This window comes from Aegilops tauschii, chromosome 6, assembly GCF_002575655.3.
Source record: "Aegilops tauschii subsp. strangulata cultivar AL8/78 chromosome 6, Aet v6.0, whole genome shotgun sequence".
Lineage (NCBI taxonomy): Eukaryota > Viridiplantae > Streptophyta > Magnoliopsida > Poales > Poaceae > Aegilops > Aegilops tauschii.
In genome coordinates, this window is record NC_053040.3 from 376962425 (window position 1) to 376986579 (window position 24155).

Genomic DNA, 24155 nt, shown 5'->3' on the forward strand with positions numbered 1-24155 from the left:
CCAAATATCAATTTTAAGATTTTGTCATTTTGATTTGTGGTTTGGTCCTTAGTGTCAACTCTGAATTCTGTGAATGACCTTGGCTGTTTTCCGAAGTCTGAAACTGTGAGTGACCAGGGCTTCTTTCTATTTTCTGTGTTGTATTACTATAAAACTGTGAGTGACGTCATAATTTTATATGAAACTGTGAGTGTGAATGACCTTGAGCTGCCAACTATCAATTTTAAGTTTTGTTCCTTTTGATTTGTGATGATTTGGTCCTTAGTCTCAGCTCTGAATTCTCTTAAAGTTTTTCAAGTGACATTATGCTTTTTCTCTATTGTCCGTTCTCTACCGGGCCAAGTTTCAGTTCGAATTTTGCACCTACTTGGATCCTTAGTCTGTGCAAGAGAGTGACCTTTTCCCCTAGAAAGTTAGAGTGGCCTTGGTTTTGTTTCTGTTGTTTTCTCTGTATTTCGAGTACTCGCCCAAGTCTGAACTGCACTAGGAGCATACTGATAATGACACGAGAGGGGCGAAATTGTTGATAAAGTTACCTTTTCTTTCATTAAACAGCCGGTCCCATATTTGACTGCACGGCGTCAATATCTGGAGTCTGAAGAACAACCACACTTCACAACACATTGCTTACTAAAAATAAAAAACCAGGCACCGTATGTCGACAGCAAATATTTCTTCTGTTCAACATACAGCTTCTTTAAGCAGCACGTGTTTCTTTTCATGCAGAATGCGTTTTTTTTTCACCTTTGTGAAAGAGACAGGTTTAGATTGAGAAGATTCGTCAAGTAATCCGGAGAAAATTAGAACTAGCTTGACTGCAAATGTGCTTTGTGTTCTCTTCCTAGTTTCTTATCTGAAGAAGATTATGCTGCGCGAGCTGCAAGAACTGAATATTAAGGATTCCATATTCGCTCCGGAACATGCATTTCAGAAAGTTCTGTTTCCATCTCTCAGCGCGGCGCCCGCACGGCCTCCTCAGTACTACACTGAAGCAATCAGCTCCGATCTGGGCAAGTGATGACTGGTGAGCAGAGCTTCTTCATTCTTCAGTACTTAACCACGCATGTAACTGGCCATGTCCAAATTGTTTATTTACTGAATTTTTATGCGTATACATTGTTGCAATAGTAGTATGTATAACCAGGTGTCATGTTCCATCTCTTCCTTCAAAACTCAATTGACAAATATGTATGTGCAGTAAGTTGGATTGTGGAATCGCTTGTATATTCCATCTTAAGAGATCATGGGTTTAAATACAACAGGTGCACACCTCCTACGCTACGATAGTTACAACAGTCTGTACAAGATAAGCGGCGATCACGCCGTGCGTGGAGTCGTGGGCGAGTGCGCGAGCGTGGGCGCCGTGGTCACCGCAGGAACCGGTCCAGGTGGTTCTCCTCCTGTGCGTGGGCCGCGGTCGGGTTTCCAACACCCCCCGCAGCTGAAACGCGGTGTTCACCGACGTTGAGGCTGGAACGGAAGTCGACGAACACGCTTGTCGGGAGCCCTTTGGTGAAGATGTCAGCGTACTGCGACGCCGTCGGCACGTGAAGAACGCGAATCTCGCCGAGAGAGACACGCTCCCGGACGAAGTGTAGGTCGATCTCCACGTGCTTGGTACGCTGATGCTGGACCGGGTTGCTCGACATGTACATGGCGGAGATGTTGTCGCAGTAGACAACGGTGGCGCGAGATGGCGGGCGACGAAGCTCGGCGAGGAGTTGCCGCAACCAGCTGACCTCGGCGACGGCGTTGGCGAGCCCCCTATACTCCGCTTCGGCGCTGGAGCGAGACACCGTGCTCTGCCGTTTCAACGACCAACTCACCAAGTTGGAGCCGAGGTAAACAGCGAAGCCGGAGGTGGACTTGCGGGTGTCCGGGCAGCCTGCCCAGTCCGCTTCGGAGTAGGCCGTCAGGTCACTGCTGGAGGTGCGGTAGAACTGCAGGCCGAGGTGAGCAGTGCCACGAACATAGCAGAGCACCCGCTTCACCATCTGGTAGTGAACATCCCTGGGATCATGCATGAACAGGCAACATTGTTGAACGGCGTAAGAGAGATCCGGACGGGTGAGCGTAAGGTACTGGAGCGCGCCAGCCAAGCTACGATAGAGCGAGGGATCATGGAACGGTTGGCCGGCGGCAGCGGAGAGCTTGGCGGTGGTGTCTACGGGTGTGGACACGGGTTTGCAATTGAGCATACCCGCGCGATCAAGGATCTCTAGCGCGTATTGTTCTTGCGAGAGGTGGAGGCCAGTGGATGTATGGTGTACGTTAATGCCCAGAAAGTGGTGAAGTGGTCCCATGTCCGTCATGGAGAACTCACGGTGGAGGGAGGCGATGATGGACTGTAGGAAGGACGGTGTAGTGGCGGTGAGGATGATATCATCTACGTATAGCAGCAGGTATGCAGTGTGAGCGCCACGATGGAGTGAGAACAAGGATGAATCGGCTTTGGAGGCCCGAAATGCCAAGGAGAGCAAGTAGGAGGTGAAGCGAGCAAACCACGCCCGCGGTGCCTGTTTGAGCCCGTAGAGCGACCTGTTGAGACGACACACGTCTCGAGGCCGCGAAGAGTCGATGAAGCCGGCAGGTTGTGAGCTGTAGACCGTCTCGGCGAGATGCCCATGGAGGAATGCATTCTTGACGTCGAGCTGATGAATGGGCCACGAGTTGCCGGCGGCGAGGCTGAGGACGACGCGGATCGTGGCCGGCTTGACGACGGGGCTGAATGTCTCCCCATAGTCCACGCCAGCTTGTTGTGTGAAGCCTCGAAGAACCCAGCGAGCCTTGTACCGCGCCAGAGAGCCATCGGGGTTGAACTTGTAGCGAAAGATCCATTTGCCACTCACCACGTTAGCACCTGTAGGACGAGAAACCAATGACCAAGTGTCATTCCGCAACAGCGCATTGTACTCTTCTAACATAGCGTTGGCCCAGTTCGGATCCTTGAGTGCTACACGGTAAGAAGAGGGAATGGGGCTGACAGAGGTGACCGAGAGGCTAACGTGTGGCTTGGGTTGGGCAAAACCGGATTTCCCTCGGGTGCGCATTGTGTGAAGGTTGTGCGGGGGTGGAACGGCAACGGCGCGCGGCGGTAGGCCAGGTGGTGCATTACACGCAGAGGGAGACGTTGCATGGGAGGCGGGGCCGGGTACATGGGACGGAGCCACGGGATTGGCTGCATGGGAGCCGGGGGTGGTAGTGGTGGGGTCAGGGCTAGGCTGGCGCATAGCGGGCGTGGGTGGAGCACGAGGGCATGGGGTGTCGGGACGAGCGGGCACGGGCGTGCGCCGGGAGGCAGGTGGGGCTGTGGCGCCAGCTGGCGGCGCGGGAGGGGCTGCAGGAGCATGCAGGGGATCTGGACGCGGATCCGGTGCAGCAGACGAGGGCGGCAGGTGCGGCCCCGCCCGCACTGATCCCGGAGGGGATACGGGGGCCCGGTACGAGGTAGGTAGGATCTGCGGGTGTGCTAGCAGGGGCGCCGGATTTTCTGCGGCACGGGCTGGCGTGGGATTTTCTGCGGCGAGTGTGGCAAAAGGGAAGGTGTGCTCGTCAAACACCACGTGACGAGAGATGTGAACACGCCGGCTGTGGAGATCGAGGCAGCGATAACCCTTGTGTTCTAAGGGATACCCAAGGAGGACACAGGGAGTGGAGCGGGGTGCTAATTTGTGTGGTGTTTGGTGAGTGAGGTTAGGGAAGCAGAGACACCCAAAAACGCGTAAGTGGTCGTAAGAGGGGTGCTGCCCGTGTAGGAGGTAGTAGGGGGTGAGCATGGTGACCGCGGAGGACGGGCGCCGGTTGATGAGATGGTTGGCAGTGTAGAGGGCCTCAACCCAATATTCGGGTGGCATGTGTGCGTGGACGAGAAGAGTGCGTAGCACGTCGTTGGTGGTGAGTAAGAGGCGCTCGGCCTTCCCATTTTGTGGTGAAGTGTGTGGGCAGGAGAGTCGAAAGACTACACCGAGGCGCGAGAAGTGATCCCGAAGGGAGAAGGAGAGGAATTCGCCACCATTGTCACACTGCACACATTTAATAGAAGCGTTATATTGAGTGGAGACGTAAGCGAAAAAGCGTTGAAGAGTGGCACTCGTGTCAGACTTGTTGCGTAGAGGGAAAACCCATGAGTAGTGGGTGAAGTCATCTAAGACGACAAGGTAGTATTGATAACCAGAAAAGGAGCATATTGGAGATGTCCACAAGTCACAATGAATAAGCTGGAATGGAGCAGTAGTAAATGAAGTGGAATGTGAAAACGGCAAACGTGTATGCTTTCCAAGCTTACAAGAACCACACATGGGGGAGTCTGGCACATTTTTATTACATGAACTAAAGAAGTTATTAGCTAAGGCGGAAAGGGAGGCACGACTAGGGTGCCCCAGCCGCAAGTGCCAAAGGTCGCCGGTGCTTGAAACGGAGAACGCCAGGGGACCGCCATGTTGTGGGAGAAACGGGTATAGATCGCCGGAGCTATTGGACCTCATGAGAAGCTTCCTCGTTGCCATGTCCTTCACAGAGAAGCCAAACGGGTCAAAAGACACAATACACCAATTATCTCTAGTAAAGCGACGGACAAAAATTAAGTTTCTGATAATTTGTGGGGAAATTAAGATGTCATGGAGGTGGAAGGGGTGGGGGGAGAGAGTAGTGGAGCCGGTAGCAACTACTGGGATCGTCGAGCCATCACCAACAGTTATAGGAAGAGGACGATGCGATGAAGAGGAGATGAGTTTGGTGAGGTTACACGACGAGCCGGCGATGTGGCTGGTGGCCCCCGTGTCCATGAGCCACTCCGAGCTGCTGGGCGGCTGCTGCAGCTGAAGGTTGGCGAAGGCGTGGGCCATCATGCCCTGCTGGTCCCATTGCGGCGCGGAGGAGGACGGCCCGGCCACCTGGTACGCCTGCTGGGGTGCAGGCGGGCGTGGACCGAGGACGCCCGCGGCATTGGGCGGCACCCAGGGGGAGCGCCACTGCTGAGGAGACGGCGCCGGCGAACCCCAGGGGGCAAAGTACCCCATCCAGGGCTGCGGGCTAGGCTGGCCACGCCCGATGTTGGAGCTGGACGAGGCGCCGGGGGTGCCGTGGCCACGGCCACGCCCACGGCCGCGCCGACGGCCACGGTCAGCGGAGGGACTCCCAGAGGCGGGCGCCTTGCCCTTGTCGGACGGGGAGGACGGAGGCGGACGATCACCAGAGGGGCCACCGTGGTTGACGGCGAGTGCCGTGGCGCCAGCCGTCCGTTCGCGCTCGGTGATGTTGATCTCCTCCAGAAGAAGCCGGGACCGCGCCTGCACGAAGGTGGGGAAGGGCTGCTGCATGGGCAGCAGGGTGGCCATCGTCTGGAACCGCCGGCTCAGCCCACGCACCAGCTGCAGCGTGAGCGAGCGGTCGGTGACCGGCTCGCCGACGTCGGCCAGTGCGGACGCGAGCTGCTGGAGGCGGCGGCAGTACTGGGCGACGGACATGTCGCCCTGGACGGTGGCGTGGAACTCGGCGCCGATGTGCACTGCGCGGCCGGCGGCGTTGTCGCGGAAGAAGATCTCCAGCTGCTGCCAGAGGTGGTACGCCGTGACTCGGGCGACTGGATGACGTCGTACAGCTGTCGGAGATGGTGGCGTAGATCCATAGCACCAGCGTGATGTCGTCGTTCCGCCACACCGCGTCCTCGTGCAGCGGTTCGGCCTCCTCGAGAACGTGCTCTTCGACATGGTACTTGCACCTGACGAACCAGAAGAGCTGGCGCCACTTCGAGTAGTTGTCCCCATCGATGCTGAGCTTGAAGGGGATGAACGAAGAGATGTTGATGTGGTGCACTGAGGGAGGAGGGACCGCAGGAACCTAGAGAGGTGGAGGCGCGATGGCGAGGGCGTCGGCGGTGGGGCGCACGACGCGGAGGGGCGCCGGGCCGACGAAGAACGCGCGCGTTAGGAGACGCGGGAGCGGCGCGGCGAGGCGCCACGGCGACGGGAGCCGGTGCAGCAGGGGCAGCCGGCGCAGGTCCGGGGGTGACGCAGGGAAGGATGAACTCGGCGTCGGCATCCCTGAAGGAGCGAGTGCGACGAAGAGGGCGTCGGATGCTCATTGCGGAAGCGAGAGAGAGGAACGAGAACGTCTGATACCAAGTTGGATTGTGGAATCGCTTGTATATTCCATCTGAAGAGCTCATGGGTTTAAATACAATAGGTGCACACCCTCCTACGCTACGATAGTTACAACAGTCTGTGCAAGATAAGCGGCGATCACGCCGTGCGTGGAGTCGTGGGCGAGTGCGCGAGCGTGGGCGCCGTGGTCACCGCAGGAACCGGTCCAGGTGGTTCTCCTCCTATGCGTGGGCCGTGGTCGGGTTTCCAACACAGTACTCCACGTAAAGATATTCAAGCATAAATAGATGACTGATTTGAGTGCGTGTGGTGTATGATTTCTCTCGCCTCAAGTTATTGGTGAACACTGTGTCATGATCATGGATACCAAGTGTAACGCCCACGATGCGGCTATATCTCCCACGTGTCGAGGCACGACTTAGAGGCATAACCGCATAGTGGTTTTGTCGCAAGAAGGGTCATCTTCACACAATCCCATGTAATGAACAAGAATGGGATAAAGAGTTGGCTTACAATCGCCACTTCACACAATACATGAATAAATATCATACATCATCCAAAATACAATCATATAGACCGACTACGGTCAAAATCCAGATGAAAATAAGACAACCCCAAATGCTAGATCCCCGATCGTCCCAACTGGGTTCCACTACTGACCACGTTCCTCGTCGAACTCCCACTTGAGATCGACGCCATCATCTGCACTGGCATCGTCGACACCTGCAACTGTTTTGGTAGAATCTGTGAGTCACAGGGACTCAGCAATCTCACACCCGCGAGATCAAGACTATTTAAGCTTATAGGAAAGGTTGGAGTAATGAGGTGGAGCTGCAGCGGCAATAAGCATATATGGTGGCTAACTTGCGCAAATGAGAGCGAGAAGAGAAGCAACGGAACGGTCGTCATCTAGCAATGACCAAGAAGTGATCCTGAACACCTACTTACGTCATACATAACACAGACCGTGTTCACTTCCCGGACACCGCCGAGAAGAGACCATCACGGCTACACACGCAGTGGATGTATTTTAAACGGGTCAAGTGACAAGTTTTCTACAACCGGACATTAACAAATTCCCATCTGCCTCATAACCGCGGGCACGGCTTTCGAAAGATAATACCCTGCAGGGGTGTCCCAACTTAGCCCATCATAAGCTCTCACGGTCAACGAAGGATAAACCTTCTCCCGGAAAGACCCGATCAGTCTCGGAATCCCGGTTTACAAGACATCTCGACAATAGTAAAACAAGACCAGCAAAGCCGCCCGAATGTGCCGACAAATCCCGATAGGAGCTGCACATATCTCGTTCTCAGGGCACACCGGATTGTCCAAGCTTCCGATAGGCCAGACCAGAGTTGCCCCTGGTGGCCACCGGCGACTGACAGTTTGGACCAATACTCAGAGGAGCACTGGCCCGGGGGTTTAAAATAAAGATGACCCTCGGGCTCTAGAAAACCTGGGGGAAAAGGTATAGGTCGCAAATGGTAAAACCAAGGTTGGGCCTTGCTGGAGGAGTTTTATTCAAGGCGAACTGTCAAGGGGGTCCCATAAATCACCCGACCGCGTAAGGAACGCAAACTCAAGGAACATAATCCCGGTATCACAGAAACTAGGGCGGCAAGAGTGGAACGAAACACCAGGCATAAGGCCGAGCCTTCCACCCTTTACCAAAATATATAGATGCATTAATTAAATAAGAGATATTGTGATATCCCAACATATCCATGTTCCGACATGGAACAAACTTCAACTTCACCTGCAACTAGCAACGCTATAAGAGGGGCTGAGCAAAAGCGGTAACATAGCCAAACAACGGTTTGCTAGGAAAGGATGGTTAGGGGCTGACATGGCAAAATGGGAGACATGATATAGCAAGTGATAGGTAGCGGAGCATGGCAATAGAGCGAACAACTAGCAAAGCAAAGATAGAAGTGATTTCGAGGGGTGGTCATCTTGCGAGCAAGGTTCTTAGAGTTGTCGAAAGCTTGATCCTCGTAAGCGTACTCAACAGGTTCCTCGTTCACGAACTCGTCTCCCGGCTCTACCCAAGACAAGAACACAAATAAACGGAACCACAATCAACAACGAGAAATGCACAAGCAACATGATGCAAAACATGTATGATATGCAAGATATGATATGCGATGCATATGCGTGCTCCGGAAGGGAAATGATGAACATGGCAGTAACTTGGCAAACCAAGCATGCCACTGGAAAGATGAGATGATTTCGGTCGAAATCGATATAAAGATCACCGGAATCGGATGCACGGTTTGCAAATGGCAAGCAAAACAAGAATGACACGAATCTGCGATTAATAGCAAGATAGCACTTAAAATGCAACAAGTAATAATGCTACAGCACTCCAACATAGCAACAAAGCACATAGCAGTAATCTACAGGAGATGCTTGACAAAAGATGAACACTGGGCTACGGCTAGTTCACAACATAACAAGCTCAAACAAGCATGGCAAAAGTGCAAAAGATAACAGGTTCACAGACTTAGAGAAAAACTGGACATGGCAGTAAACAGCATCAGGTAGCAATGTTCAGAGCACAAAATCAATATTCTACAGGAACATAACATAGCAAAACAAGGCATGGTAGTGTTCCACTAAATGCATACGACAAAAGTCCCTTACTGACCATAAGCCAAAAAGGACCAGAAGATATGATGGCAAGCATGTAAACATAGCAAGTTTCGTTATCAGGTTTCAGACTTAGCAGAAAACAGAGCATGGCAGAAATAATAATATGTAGGCCTCTTTGTAAGCTTGATGCACTCACTACAGAGCAATGCACTACAAACCAAGCACACCTACAGCAAGATGGCATGTTTATGAAGCTATCAAAGGCAATAACACAAGCATAGCATGAATGTATCAACTACAATAAGCTTGGCAAGATTGCATATCATGTTAAGAATCTGCCAGAAATATTTTATAGCAAAAGTAGAGCAAGATTGAGTCATGCTATGGCACTCCATAATTGCAAAACATTGCAGGAATGGATCAAATACAATTATAGCTACAAAACATCCTTACTGAACATCTTAAAAATATGCATGGATCTCTCTGTAGCATCAAGTTTACATGGCAACAAAATAACAGCAGACAAGGACTTAGAGAAATCACTAAGTCCCTGAAATCAGAAATATTACGAGGCCTACTTTGCATGCTTGTGCTAGTCACCACAGAGATCACAAAAATACATGGACTACACTACTGGAAATATGGCATGTAATACTTCAAAACACATGTAGAGCTCATGCCCAAACGATGCACAGATTAAATGATACGAAAATGACAAATCTCCAAGTTCTGCTAAGAACCAGAGAATAACAGCAACTAGCCCTCTTCCAACAGAGATTTGGGCATCAATATGACCTCTAATGAACATGGTGCAATTGAACAAAATGAAGAGCATCACGAGACGAACAATTTGACATATTACACGCGTGAATCAGAGCTACATGCAAGGAGTTATGGCATCACGAACAGAGGCACATACTAAGAAAAATCCAACACTTAGAAATATTTCGGGGGGGGGGGGGGGGGTGTTCGAGGAGAAAGTGAACGGGGCTACCGTACGGGATCGATCGGATCTGGCCGGGCTCGAAGGCGCTCGCCGGCCGGAGAGGAAGGAGGGAGAGGCGAGGTGGCGGCGCCGGCGGAGGAGAGGGAGACCGCGGCGGCGGCGGAGGGCGGCGGCGCCGGCCGGCTGCGGCGCGGAGCAGGGCGGAGGCGGGGCCGGCGATGGCCGGCGGCGGCGGACACCGGCGAGGTGCGGCGGGGCACCGGCGCGGCGGCGGAGGCGGAGCACCGCGGGAGGAGCGCGGGGCGCGGGCGGAGGCGGGCGCGCGGGCTCGCGCGGGCCGGCTGCGGGCCGGGGGCCTCGGCGGCGGCGACGGTTGAGGCGCGCCACGTGGCGGCTTCGGATTCGTCGGGGCGCGGCGGCGGACGCGTCCGGTTCGGATCCGGACGTGTCCGGCGGCGGAGAGGGAACGGAGCTAGGGTTGGACTGAGTTCGTTTTTCGGGATGCCCACATATATATAGGTAGAGGGAGCTAGGAGGCTCCAAATGAGGTGCGGTTTTCGCCCACACGATCGTGATCGAACGACCTAGAGCATGGAAGGGAGTTTGGTGGGTTTTGGGCTGGTTTTTGAGGGGTTTTTTTCTGGAACTCAAATGGACTTTGCGGATGCTCGGTTAACCGTTGGAGTACCAAACGACCTCCAAATGGAACGAAACTTGACCGTGGTCTCCGGGTGCTATAATAAGGCCACTTGACAAGTCTCGTTCCATTCCGAGAATGTTTGACACCCGCTCACGAAAGAAAACAAGGGGAGTGCACCGGAGGAGATAGGAGCGCCGGATTGCAAAACGGACAACGGGAAAAATGCTCGGATGCAAGAGACGAACACGTATGCAAATGCAATGCACATGATGACATGATATGATATGCATGACATGACAAAATGCAAAACGAAAGACAAAACCCGACCACGGAGGGAATATCATAACACATAGCCGAAAATGGCAAGAGTCGGAGTTACAAATATGGCAAGTTACATGCGGGGTGTTACACCAAGACAAGGTCATCTCTAGCCGATCCTTTAATAAGTTTTAGAGTAAAATTTAGTTTTAAGAGGCTAAACCGGACCTAGCCGACCCCTTATTGGCTTTACCCAAAAAGGCTTTCGCCCCATTTTATATATAAAGCAAACCACCACATCCAAAAGGTTCAACACCCACACACCCACACATAAGGTAGCACAACACGAACTACGAGGTACGAAAGGGTACTGCTAAGGGCACAGCTCAACAAGCCCTAAAATAAAAAAAGGAGGACGGACCGCAAACAAAGATGTTAATCCGGCTCCAGTGGTGGTGGAGGAAGCGGCGCCGCCAAGTGGAGAGCCATCGAGCGAAGGTCGGCGATGATGATTTTGATAGGCGTCCTGGTCCTGAGGGCGGCTATGCGCCCGCCAGAGCTGCAAATAGTCACACATTTTGAACACCGCGCCAGTCGCACGTCGCAGAGGGATACGCTGGATCACAAGCTTATTTTGAACCGTCCATAGCGTCCAGGCAAGGACCCCAATAGCCAGCCAGCTAATGTGGTGGCCCGTTGGAGGTAAGGTCTGAAGCTCAGCGAAGAGGTCCGGGAAGTTGGTGTTGCACCAACGACCACAAACCACCTCGCGGAAGCAACTCCACAGGAATTGGGCGGACACACAAGAGAAGAATATGTGGTTGGAGTCTTCCGCCGTCCCACATAGAGGACACATCCCATCGCCCGGGCCATGTCGCTTGAGCACCTCCGTGCCGGAAGGGACGCGGCCCCGGATCCATTGCCAAATCGTCGCCAAGGGGGCAGGTCTCAGCGATGGGGCGATGGTCCAGTAAACCCCTTATCGGCTTTAGCGCCTTGTAACTGTCATTACTTCTTGTGTCGGTGACCTCTTATATTTATTCGACCGGCGCCTCTTCTCAGGAAAAAACTCCCCTCCCCCGGTGACCGCCCCTCTCCCCCGCTCAACCACATCCACTCCGGCGTGGCCGTCTTGCTCCCGCCGGTCACCATGCACCACCGCAATTGCCCCATAGCACTCGCCACTCCTCCACCCACTTCGATTCGGTCGATGCTCGTCCCCGCGCCACCGGATTCAACACATCTATGCCAGTCGCCACCGTGGACGGTTTCGACGAACGTATGCCCCGCAAAACCGAGCCGCACAGCCAACCGGAGCTCACTGCGCCGCCTTGCGGTATGTCTTCCTCACCTCGCCGCTCGAATTGTCGTCCGACCGCGGGCGGATCCTCGTCCGCCGGTCGGTTGGGTTCAGCCCTTGCCCAGCAACTCGTCAGCGTGCCTCTACCGATCATTAAGTGTGATGGTTGCTGGCAGCTGGTGCTGCGCCAAGTCTCGAAGACGATAGAACATGATGGGTTTTCTTCAAGTGTGAAATGGACAAAGTGAGTGCATTTTTGAGCGGTAGTTCTTCGGTTCAACTAAAATTTGTGCTTATTGTTATGTAGAATAGTTGCAACTTTCGGTTTTGGGAAGAAGAATACATTGATGTATTGATCGCCGGAGGTCTATTAAATAGTGGTGCACTAGTTGCTACAGATGAGATTGGAGAGGACACACTGTCCAAGTTTGAGGAGGCAGAGAAGAAACAAGTGTGCAAACTAGAGAAGTCAACAGAGAAGAGTGCATTTTCGTGCGGTAGTTCTTCGGTTCAACTAAAATTAGCGCTTATTGTTTGCAACTTTTGGTTTTGGGAAGAAGAATATATTGATATATTGATCACCAGAGGTCTATTAAATGGTGATGCACTAGTTGCTAGAGATGAGATTGGAGAGGACGCAATGTCCAAGTTTGAGGAGGCAAAGAATAAACAAGTGTGCTGTAGGAGCAGGCAAGAAGTTGTGTTTCTATTGAAGTGTGTAAATAAAGTAGTAGTGTTTCTATTGAACTAGTTTTGGCCCATGGAATACAGAATTCTGCTAGCCTTCTGTAGGTTGTAAATACAGAAGTTTTGGTTTGCATCCTAATGATACTTTGTCCTCCCCCTCGGGATACTAGCTACAGGTTGTTATTTTATTATTATTATTATTTTGAAAAGGAGGATGTACCCCGGTCTCTGCCTTTGGGCGATGCATGCAGCCATTTTATTAATTATTCACAAAGATCTTACAAAGTAATACATCAATACGCCTAAAGCCACCATCTTGGCAACATCTGTTGCTACTCCTATCCCCTTGATGAAGGGGCTCCAAATGTCCGAGCCTAATACCAAACAGACATCGCACCAAAGCCTAACATCTAAAGCCGGATGCCCCAGCCTAGGCACATACCCGGACTGGGTCACACACCGGTCCAACATGTGTAACTTGTCCTCTACTCCAAGTCTTTCTCCCTTCATTGTACCTTTATATATACCCCATACATGGGTTAGATCAATACAACATACAACAACACAATATTCTAGCCATCTTAAAATTTCTACATGATATTAGAGTGGTTAGTCTCGCGACACCGATCCTAGGTTCCTTTATCACTTCCGCAGCGCGCCACCCCCGGGAAGATTAATTTCCTCTTCCCGGAGGTGCGGCTTCCGGTCGATCAAAATTAGATTAGTTTTCTTTAGATTAGATCAATTTCAAATTTTCAAGATTTCTTAGATCCAATTCTTTTAGCTACCAAATAAATCTGTAGACCCTCCAATTTCCGGTGAAATTAGTGCAGAAATCGGTGCCTCTACGACGGCCAAATCAACTCCATGTCAGTTGCGTCGAGGCCGACGAACGGCTTCTTCATGGTGGCATCCAGGGCAGCTGCTCATCGACTACAGCATGCAGGCGACACCAACATGTTCAGGCTCGGCTGCCTCTTTCTGCTTAAGCAGCGGTTGCGGACTCTGCGGCACGGCGCGCGGCTGCCAGTGATCCGATCTGCCGGCAACAGCAGATTACTCCATGGACACGCGGCAGCCCAGCGCCTTGACTTTCGGCTCCGTGATGTTTAGCTCCAAGCCCGGGCGATATGAGTGTTAGGTTGATCTCTCTCCCGTTCGAACCCAACGGGTCGAACGGTCCCTGACTCGCGCTCTGATCAGGGGCGCCCAACCAAATCATGGTTGGTGGGCTCCTATGACCCGCGCTATATAAACAGAGGTGGGGGCCAGGGCATGACTTACGAGGTTCTCCGCTGCCACAAACCCCACCGATATTCCCTACCGATCTAGGGTTAGCGCGGTGCTCACGGGAAGCTCCACCACCGCCGCCATCCACTCTCTGCCATCACCGGCCACCGTCCTCATGACCGGCACCGGGAGTTCCTCATCTAGACAAGGAGAAGGTAGGTCCACCGGAATCACTAGCCTACACCGATCCAGAGGAACTATCAATGGTATCAGACAGGTTGGGTATAGGATTTTTCAGTTGAAATAGATCATAAAGAAAAAAGTTCCCCTCCCCAAAGAACTCTAGCAGGGCAGAGAAAAGCAAACAAAAGAACCACAAAAGTTCACCGGAGTATGGCCTCGGGCCTCGCCGGCAAAGAGCGCCGCCGTAAGGCCGCGCCTGTTCCTCTCGATCCCGTCGCGCATCGGCAAGCCGAGGCGACAGGGACGAAGAACTACCCCCTCACAGGGGCAAAGTACAGGCACCACCACCGAGCCGTTTGACGGCGGCGCGTTCACCATCGAGGTGCTCGCGCACGCCGGCAAAGGGGATAGGGAGGGTGCCGCCGTATCGCGCGCCGCAGCTCGCGGCTCTCTCTAATAGAAGGAGGTGGTGGATGGGTGAAAAGGAGAAAGGAAGGGGGAAAGGTAAGGCTCGCACAGCGCGGCTCGTCGCCGGTGGCCGGCGTGGCCCCATCCGCCGCATCGGTTAGGCCGGCTGTGCCTCTCTGCTCTCTCTCACGCTCTCTATTGCGGGAGACGGGTAGAAACAGAGGGAGGAAAAGGAGGAGGCTCGCGTGGCGCAGCGCAGCGCGGTTGCGCTCGTCGCCGTCGCCGGCGACCGGCGCGGCGCGGTGGCCCGCCGCCGGAGTGCGCGCGAGAGAGAGCGGGGGCGCGCAAGGCGGAGAGAAAGAATCGAAAGGAGACTAGGGTTTCGATAGGGTGGCCGGGCTGCTCGTTTTTGTTCTAGCGAGAGGCGCGGTCGACCGTCGGATAAAATTTGACGGCCCAGATCGATAACCTAACCCGCTGCTGGGCCACTGGGCTTAAAAGAAGCCAAGGCCGCCGCTGCGGGCGTAGCCCCCGCGCTGGGTTGAGGCCGGCTGCCGCAGCGCGCAGGCCGTGGGCCGCGTCGCTCGGGCCACAACCGCGCGGCCCGCAGTAGCAGACTGTAGGCTGCATACACCACAAAAAAAGGGGTTTCTCTGCTATTTTGTTACACAGCAGAGTTTTGATGAATTTTGTCCAGCTTTTGGGCAGATCTTATATATAGTTTCTATGCAAATTTTTTCCAACGAATATTTGTTTAGAAAATAGAAAAATGACAGAAATGTTTCTGAAAAGAAAAAGAAAGTTCATGAATTTTTATTTGATCAAAGAAATGTTTCCGTAAAAAGTAAAAAGTTCATGAATTTTTTATTCATATTTTTCCGCTGCGTAAATAATTAATAGTGCTCTTTTACAAAGAAAATAAAAGTTTAGATAGAATTAAGTTTTTAAGAGCATGTTAAAGTGAATATTAAAATGAATATGAATATGTTATTTTTATGACCAACGTTGTTAATAACATGATCATGTTTTATTATTGAAATTTAAAGGTGCTCTTTTAAAAGTGAATAGAACTAAAGTAAAAGATTAAATTGTTGCTTCTCTAATGCATTTTTGAACCAACCGGTTAAAATTGCTTAGCGAGTAAAAGAGTACAGAATTGTTTTTGAATAGAATATTGTAAAGTTTCCGCTGCGAAGTAAAAGTTTTATCCTCCAATTAAATTGAAACCAACGGGAAAATTTAATTGGAAGAGATGTTCTTAGCAATGTTTTTCCCCTGTGGGTGAAATAAGATGCAGATAGTTTCCAGTATGACAAAGGAAAGATATTTGTTTTAAAGGTAAAATATGGTATTGTTATTTTCTGACCAACGTTGATGATAACAGTGCTATAATTCTATGAGTCTTATGTTCAAAGTTTAAATCTCTGATAAATTTTGTATCAAAGTGATCAATTTTCAGAGAACGGATAAAGATCAAGAAATGCTCTTGAACTAGACAAATGTGTATTTCTTGTTCCCGCTTCAATGAAGTTGATGATGATGATTAATTCTTAGCAAAGTTGTTTAATAGAAATATTATCATCACATTGTTTATGAGTTATATGCATTATTTCCTTTTCCGCCCAACGGTGATATGGAATTAATGTAGAAGGATGATGGTTATTCTAATTCTGCGACAACGGTGATTTAGAATATAAAAAAAAGTTTCAAAAGTTTAATGTGCATTTCTTTTAACCAGACCAACGTAGGGTTATTTTTATGTCCATTATTGTTGATTATTGGCTAAATTTTCTCAGACTAAAAGTTTTCCATGCTTTCATTCGTGAAAGCGAATGGTTGGGTACTTGTGACCCGAAAGATGAGCAAGAAAGGTCATAATGTGAGGGAGTATGTTCTCTCTAAAGAATGGCATAAAAAGAAAAGAAATAAAACACTGAGAGTCTTGGTTGATGAATGTCTTTCATGTACTCTCTATGAAGAAGATTTTCCAGTCAACATGATTTGAGATAAAACAAGCAACATGCGTGTTTAATTTGACCAACGTTGGATCAAGCATGTGTGTCAAAGAGCATTCGGATTTATTCCTAAATTTGATGATTGAATATGCAGTCAAAAGAGCCAATTCTGGCATTTATGTTCCCTTACTGGGAATTACGCGCATGGTGGGAAAAGATGATTATGATAAAACCTGCATGGCAGGAAAAGTCTGGGAAAATACCTGCGTAACGGGGTAAAGCTGACATAATATTATGTCAAAAATCCCGTATGGCGGGAGAAATTCTGGCAAGAGAAAGATATGATAACTCATGTGCTTTTAATGTATCCCACTCTGGGAGAAAAGAATGGAGTAGCTGAAAGGCGCAACCATACACTTATGGATATGGTGCGCAGCATGATGAGTTATTCCAACTTGCCATTGGGATTATGGATGGAGGCACTTGAAACCGCCATTCACATTCTCAATAGAGTACCAAGCAAGTCGGTGCCCAAAACACCGTACGAGCTATGGACAGGAAGGGTGTCCTCCCAACAACACTTCAGGGTGTGGGGGTGACCTGCTGAGGCCAAAATGTTTAATCCAAACATTGCAAAGTTAGATCCCAAAACAGTGAGGTGCCACTTCATTGGCTATCCAGACAGATCAAAGGGTTTTTGTTTCTACTGTCCAGACAGATATACAAAGTTTGTAGAAACAAGACATGAAGTCTTCTTAGAGGACGAAATGATGAGGGGGAGCTTGATAGCTCGGAAAATTGATCTTGAGGAGAAGAGGGTGCATGCACCTAATCCGATGATTCAGGAGCCATTTTTTCACTACCAGTTGCAACTCCACCCATGACAACTATGGGGGTAGACCCGGAACCTGTCCATCAGGAGCCGACTAAACCCGTTGTTGAGCATGAAAGGGAGGTGCAGCAGCAAATTTTAGAAGAGGTGCCAGAAGTTGAGGCACAGAATGTGCCAGAAACTGAGGCCCTTAAAAGGTCTACAAGATACAAAAAGTCAGCTATTTCTACTGATTATAAAGTTTATAACATGGAAATAGTTCATACAGAAAAAGATCCCACCTCATATGAAGAAGCCATGAGAAGCCCTCATTCATCGATGTGGATGAATGCAATGGAAGACGAGATGAAATTGATGAGTTCTAAAGATGTTTGGGACTTAGAGGAAATTCCCAAAGGAGCCAAAACAGTAGGCTGTAAATGGGTCTACAAAATTAAGTATGACTCTAGAGGGAATATAGAAAAGTATAAAGCACGACTCGTGGCAAAAGGATTTACACAAAGAGAAGGGATAGATTACAATGAGACATTTTCTCCAGTCTCATGTAAGGATTCCTTCAGAATCATAATGGCATTAGTTGGTCATTTTGATTTAGAGTTACATCAAATGGATGTTAAGACGGCATTTCTGAATGGTGATTTAAAAGAAAAGGTCTACATGAAACAACCCAAGGGTTTTATCATGGAAGGCAAGGAAAATATGGGATGCCGCCTAAAGAAATCCATTTATGGATTAAGACAAGCCTCTCGGCAGTGGTATCTAAAGTTTAATCAAACGATTAAAAGTTTTGGATTTAAAAAAATATTGAGGATAATTGCATTTATGCAAAGTTTAAAAATGGGAAATATATTTTCCTAATCTTGTATGTGGATGATATCCTGCTTGCTAGTAGTGATGTTAGTCTACTACAAGAAACAAAGAAATACTTATCCTCAAATTTTGACATAACAGATCTTGGTGAAGCATCATATGTTTTGGGCATAGAAATTCACCGAGATAGGAACAACGGAGTCTTAGGACTATCTCAGAAAGCATATTTAGAAAAGGTTCTTAAAAAGTATAATATGCATGCGAGTAAAGCTACACCTGCTCCAATAGTCAAGGGCGATAGTTTTGGGAAATTCCAATGTCCCAAGAACCAGTATGAGATCGATCAAATGAAAGCAGTACCATATGCTTCGGCAGTTGGCAGCTTACAGTATGCACAAGTGTGCACTCACCCTGACTTAGCTTTTATCACCGGGGTACTCGGTAGATATCAAGAGAATCCAGGCCTAGAGCACTGGAAGATGGTAAAGAAAGCATTGCGTTATGCGCAAGGCACGAAGGACTACATGCTAATATACAGGAGAAGTGATTCCCTAGAGATAAAAGGGTATTCAGACGCAGATTTTGCGGGGGACAGAGATGATAGAAAATCCACGTCAGATACATATTCACCCTCGCTGGGGGAGTTATTTCGTGGAAAAGCTCCAAACAGTCGATAGTTGCATCATCCACGATGTATACAGAATTCATAGCATGCTTCGAAGCCACGGGGCAGGCGATATGGCTAAAGAAATCTATACCCGACTTGAAAGTGGTAGATTGTATTCACAAACCACTAAAGATGTACTGTGACAACCAGCCCGCAGTATTTTACGCTCACAACAACAAGTCGAGTAATGCTGCCAAAACAATAGAGATAAAGTATTATGTTGTGAAAGATAAAATCCAGGATCAAACTATAAGTCTCGAGCATATAAGGACAAAAGATATGCTTGCGGATCCGCTAACGAAAAGCTTACCACCCAATGTGTTCAAGGAACACTTAGCCGGCATGGGTTTAAGGGAAAGCCTTATGATTCCTGGATAGGCCCAAAAGGAACAGAATTTGTTTATGAACATAACGTATGTTGTAGCTGTATGATTCTATCGGCAATTAAGCTGTGACGATGAAACATGCTCTATGTACTAATATGTGATAAAACAAATAAATTAGAAAGTATAAAGTTAAAAGTAAAGTTGAGATCAAGGGGAAGAATGTTAGGTTGATCTCTCTCCCGTTCGAACCCAACGGGTCGAACGGGCCCCTGACTCGCGCCCTGATCGGGGGCGCCCAACCAAACCATGATTGGTGGGCCCCTGTGACCCGCGCTATATAAACAGAGGTGGGGGCCAGGGCATGACTTACGAGGTTCTCCGCTGCCACAAACCCCACCGATATTCCCTACCGATCTAGGGTTAGCGCGGTGCTCACGGGAAGCTCCACCACCGCCGCCATCCACTCTCTGCCATCACCGGCCACCGTCCTCATGACCGGCACCGGGAGTTCCTCATCTGGACAAGGAGAAGGTAGGTCCACCGGAATCACTAGCCTACACCGATTCAGAGGAACTATCAATGAGATCCATCCAAGCGCCAAGACGAGCGCGCCATCTGGCTCCGGCCCGGGCTCCGTCGACCTCGATCGTGCAGGGCTACAACGACCAATCGATCTTCACCGACCTCTAGCTCCGGCCAGATGGCGCGGACATGTACGGGCGACAGGCGGCCCACGCACACGATCGGGTTCGACACACACCGATCGCATCGGCAGGGAGCAGATCGGTTCCCTTGGAGCCGGCACTTGCACCCATCCATCGGGAAGTCAGGAACTCGAAGGCCGGGAGCGTGGACAACTACATCGGCAAGCACCTCCATCGACCCATGCATGCAGCCATGCACTGCACGCTACGTGCTAGTATTTGGTATCGGTTCGGCTAGCTTTAACGGTGCAACTCCGATGGCCCGGCTGCATGTGTCTACATCATCCCGACGCACGGCGACTCCGTGGGCGCAATCGATCGCGGGAGGGCATGCAGCATTGCATCAGCTGTCTTCATGGACTTCGGACACACGTGCAGGCGAGGTCTACATCAAGCCAACTCCATCGACCAGACAGACCACTCGCGCCCCGCCACGCCGTTTTACACCGAGCAATCTGCATCAATATTCATTGACCCAAGCTGAACGACATCGAGCTAGCTGTACGACTACGCCGAGCCAACATACTTCTTCAGCACGACACGATATTGACACTTCATCGCCGCGGAGGGACGCCTTCAAGCGACGCATCGTTGTCGACATGCCGCTGTAACGTCATCGCCGACACTTCATCGTCAAGGTCTTCATCAACGTGGTCTTCACGAACATCTTCATCATCACACTGCCGCCGCCTCCACGAGATGGACACCTTGCGTCCTTTGATAGAATTTTCTGCAAGACGCGACCTCGACGACGGCAATGACCGCGTCACGACGACGGCATCGACCGCGTCATTCATGACGGCAAGACTGCATCGACACGGCGTTACTATAGTGACGACCCCTACACGGCCACATGGTTCTGGCAAAACCAATGTGTGCTCGATGGGATTCCTCCGGTCCTGGCAAAACCGGTGGACTCATCGCTGACGGCACCCTCTGACATCCGCAAGGTGCATCGTCCACGTCTGCAGCTCCGTCACAGCGCATTTTTTTTCGCCTCCGGCTTTGTGTGGCTTCATCATCTATGACGACTACACCATCGACCACGACTACATCAACCACGGCTACATTACCATGATCGGCTACATTGACATTAACATTAATGGCTTGGTCTACAGCAACACATCGGCAACAACTCTAGTCAACAGCATCCGCGTCGTCACCAGCGTTCACGCCACTCCCGCTGTGACTGCGGGAGGGAAGAGAGGAGAGCCAAGGAAGGCACCAGAAGGGGACGCACACCGCCCTACGCCGACCCATCAGAGACGCAGTTGATGATGGCGCAACGAAGAAGACGACGGAAGCACAAAACTTCAAATTCAGTCGTAATCGTCCGCTTCCTGCTACGACTGAGGGGGAATGTTAGAAGTATATTTACATTTGAGATAGAGATAAAAGATAGAGATAGGATAGGTTTGAACCATGTGTAACTTGTCCTTTACTCCAAGTCTTTCTCCCTCCATTGTACCTCTATATATACCCCATACATGGGTCAGATCAATACAACATACAACAACACAATATATTAAATCATCCTACAATTTCTACACAACACACTCACAGTGGGCACCACATGCGCACACTGCAAGGCCCGTCACCACCGTCTTCCATCGGTCCATCTTCAGGGCAGAAACTGATGCATCGACCGTGCCAGGCCTCTCTGCCATCGACACCACCACGACGCCAAACAACGTCATCCTCCTGCGTGAGTCCATCCTCGCATATCGGACACCGAATCTCCAGGGTGCCACACCGTCGAGATCTGTCACCATCAATGTGTAGGATGAAGCACCGCTCCACCAAAGATGTCGTCCATTGGTCCCTCGAGTCCGTGTACACCTCCAAGAATGACGCCCCAAGGGGTAAATGACACGAGAGCGCCACCATCTTGCGATCTACCGATCTAGGGTTTCCCCCGGAGGTAGCATATATTGGTCTAGAACTTCTCCACGGCGATGCCTTCAACAAGGGAACGACACCGCAGAGCGCCACCATCGCCGGCATTGGCATCTAGCCGAGAGCAGGTTTTCACCCAGATATGTTCGAAAAACTCCATCCAGCTTCTTGTGCACGGATCGCCGCCTTCTCTGTCGGGGACTGGACCACAAGGATCCAGCTGCCTAACCGGCCGCAGCACCACCACGGTGCCAAAGCAGCCGGCTTTGTCAGGCCCACCACGCCAACCTGCCGCAGCGTACCACATCCGTCGGCCCGCCAAAGCCCATCTGGGCCCGGCGAGATTCGAGACTTCGGCTGCCGCCACAAGGGCGCCTCTGCTGCTGTCGCCACCGCCACGTCCGCCGCCGGGATCCCGCGGCACCGCGCCGCCGAATCACCGTAGACCATGTCGCCGCCGCCAGAAGAAGACGCCACCGCGCGCGAGGGAGAAGACCCCGCCGCCGCCATCACAGCCCACGCCCCGGGCTTCGCCGGCGTGAACTCGGGCGGCGGCAGGAGGGAGAGCTCGGAGAGAGGTGGTTGAGAGCCGGCGACGCGATCTCCCCCCATGTCGCCTAGGGTTGGCGACGCGGGGGCGGGGGGGAGGGGGGGGGGGTCGGGCCAATAAAGTTGGGGGGAGAGCGATGATTTTGAAATTTGATTATCTAATACATGATTGTAAATACATGATTGCTAATATAAACAATCTGCATCGCTATGGAAGTGGCGGATATATGGTGATATCTATTTTTTAGAGCTCATTTCGCTTGCAAATTCTAGCGGTTGCACTAACGTTCTGTGTCGAATGCAACAGACCGCCAATTAACTGTATGATCAGATGACTCTGCTCGTTGCCAAAGCTACTGTCCTTTCAGAATGTACTTGCTCATCATTCTTTTGCATACCTTTTTTCTTTTTCTTTTTTTGCGGTTGTTTGGCGTGTCAAGCTTATTTATAGAAGCTGCTACCATTTGAGCATTTTGGTTATTCGTGAAACAAACATTTCCTCTCATCATATTATTTAAATTTGAAGTAACTGTAAGTAATTTTCTGTTTGGAGGATGTGTTTTTTGTGTTTCTTTTGACAATCATTTTGTCGAACGTTATTCTTAATCTTTTTCTTGGTACCAGTTGAGAAAAAAGATATTCTTATTAGCATGATCTGGTCAGTTCTCCTACATCATCTGGCCATTTATTTAAATTATGTAGATCTAGCACTACCAGGTTTCTTTGATTTACAGCAACGGGCCTTACTCCTGAAACTTTTAGCCATCTAACTGATCAGGTGCTAATTTAAAACTTCATGCAAGTTGTTTGAAACTGATTTGCTATAAATAACTCAAATTCAGTATGTGATGTGTCACTAGAACTATACCGCATCATAAACAGGACGTACATTTCTTACGCTGAAATCGTGATCTGGTCACATATCTGTTTTGTAAGTGATCTCTTTATTCAAATTCATGGTTATGGCTTCTCTATCTAATAGTACTACTATAAGATACGATGGTTCACTGAATTTGAATGCCATTGTTCTTTTGCTACCAACAGTAGCACCAAGCATCCAAGAAATTCATTCTGATTAATTTTGAGTTAAAAAATGGGCACTGTCTTGGCATCCACTCAGGAAAGTTGAGCTTATATGACTATCACGGCTTTATATAACCAGATAGACTTCTATTTTTTACTTGCCGTCGTGCTCTGTTTTTTATATAACCAGCTAGATGGACTTCTATTTTTTACTTGCCGTCGTGCTCTGTTTCCATGGATGTTCATGCCGTGAGTCCTGACGCTTGACTGAACTTCTTTAGGGTTCCGAGTTCAGACATCTCTCATGGTTCAGAAACTCAGCGGCAAAACCTAGAAAGTTATTGGTGATAAGCGATAGAGGATCACGCAGCCGTGGCGGTATCCCGTGACAAGTTTGACCTGCCATAGTTCTCCGTTTGCACCGTGCCACATTCCCACATCGACCTGGGTGTCTCTTTGCCAATTCCAATCTGGGCCGGTTAGTACCGATAGGCCCATACATGGTGTCCTGTTCTCTCGTCCCGGAAACCCGCGACAAACACCAGGCGAGGCATACTTTCTTTAGTTTTAGTACCACATCGCTTGTCCAAGGAGTCAGCAGAGGCAGCGCATCCAATAAAACCAGGGCATAGGGCAACCTCGAAACATACTTACCTGGACGGGGTCTATGGCTGATCAAGAAGAGTCATGGCCTAGGCTAGTGGCCCACATTGCACTTTGTGGGTGCGCTGGCCTACCATCTCCCCTTTGAGGGAGAGTGGATGTCATAATTTGTGGTAGAGGGGGTACGCGTTCGCGCGGCCCCTGCCAAATTTCAATTCTAAGTTTTGGTCCTGTTGATTTATTTGCAGTTTTGCTGGTATTCTAAACTCTCTTTGAAACTGTGTTTGACATTGTGCTTTTTCTCCCTTGTATGTTTTCTACCTGGCAGTTTCAGTTCGAAATCTGCACAAAATCTGAACTTAGTTACTTTGTATTTTGAGTACTCACTGAAGTCTGAACTTGCTGAACTGCACGGCGTCAATATCTGGAGTCTGAAAGCAAC

The 24155-nt window shown here is 50.1% G+C and overlaps 1 protein-coding gene and 1 non-coding gene across 2 annotated transcripts; one reads left to right on the forward strand and one right to left on the reverse strand.

The window, feature by feature from the left end:
• Nucleotides 1-4250: 4250 nt before the first annotated feature.
• Nucleotides 4251-6207, reverse strand: LOC141025392 (uncharacterized). The gene is made up of 2 exons (XM_073500672.1): nt 4745-6207; nt 4251-4508 (listed from the first exon to the last, which is right to left on the reverse strand). Coding segments are annotated over exons 1-2 (1023 nt in total). The 5' UTR covers nt 5766-6207; the 3' UTR covers nt 4251-4506.
• Nucleotides 6208-23756: 17549 nt separating this feature from the next.
• LOC120967622 (U1 spliceosomal RNA) lies at nt 23757-23917 on the forward strand. Its single transcript, XR_005761348.2, has one exon. It is a non-coding gene; the product is annotated as a U1 spliceosomal RNA (small nuclear RNA).
• Nucleotides 23918-24155: the final 238 nt, after the last annotated feature.

Coding starts and splice junctions, on each gene's coding strand:
- LOC141025392 (XM_073500672.1), bottom strand. CDS start 5,765: ATGGGGACAACTACTCGAAGTGGCGCCAGCTCTTCTGGTTCGTCAGGT.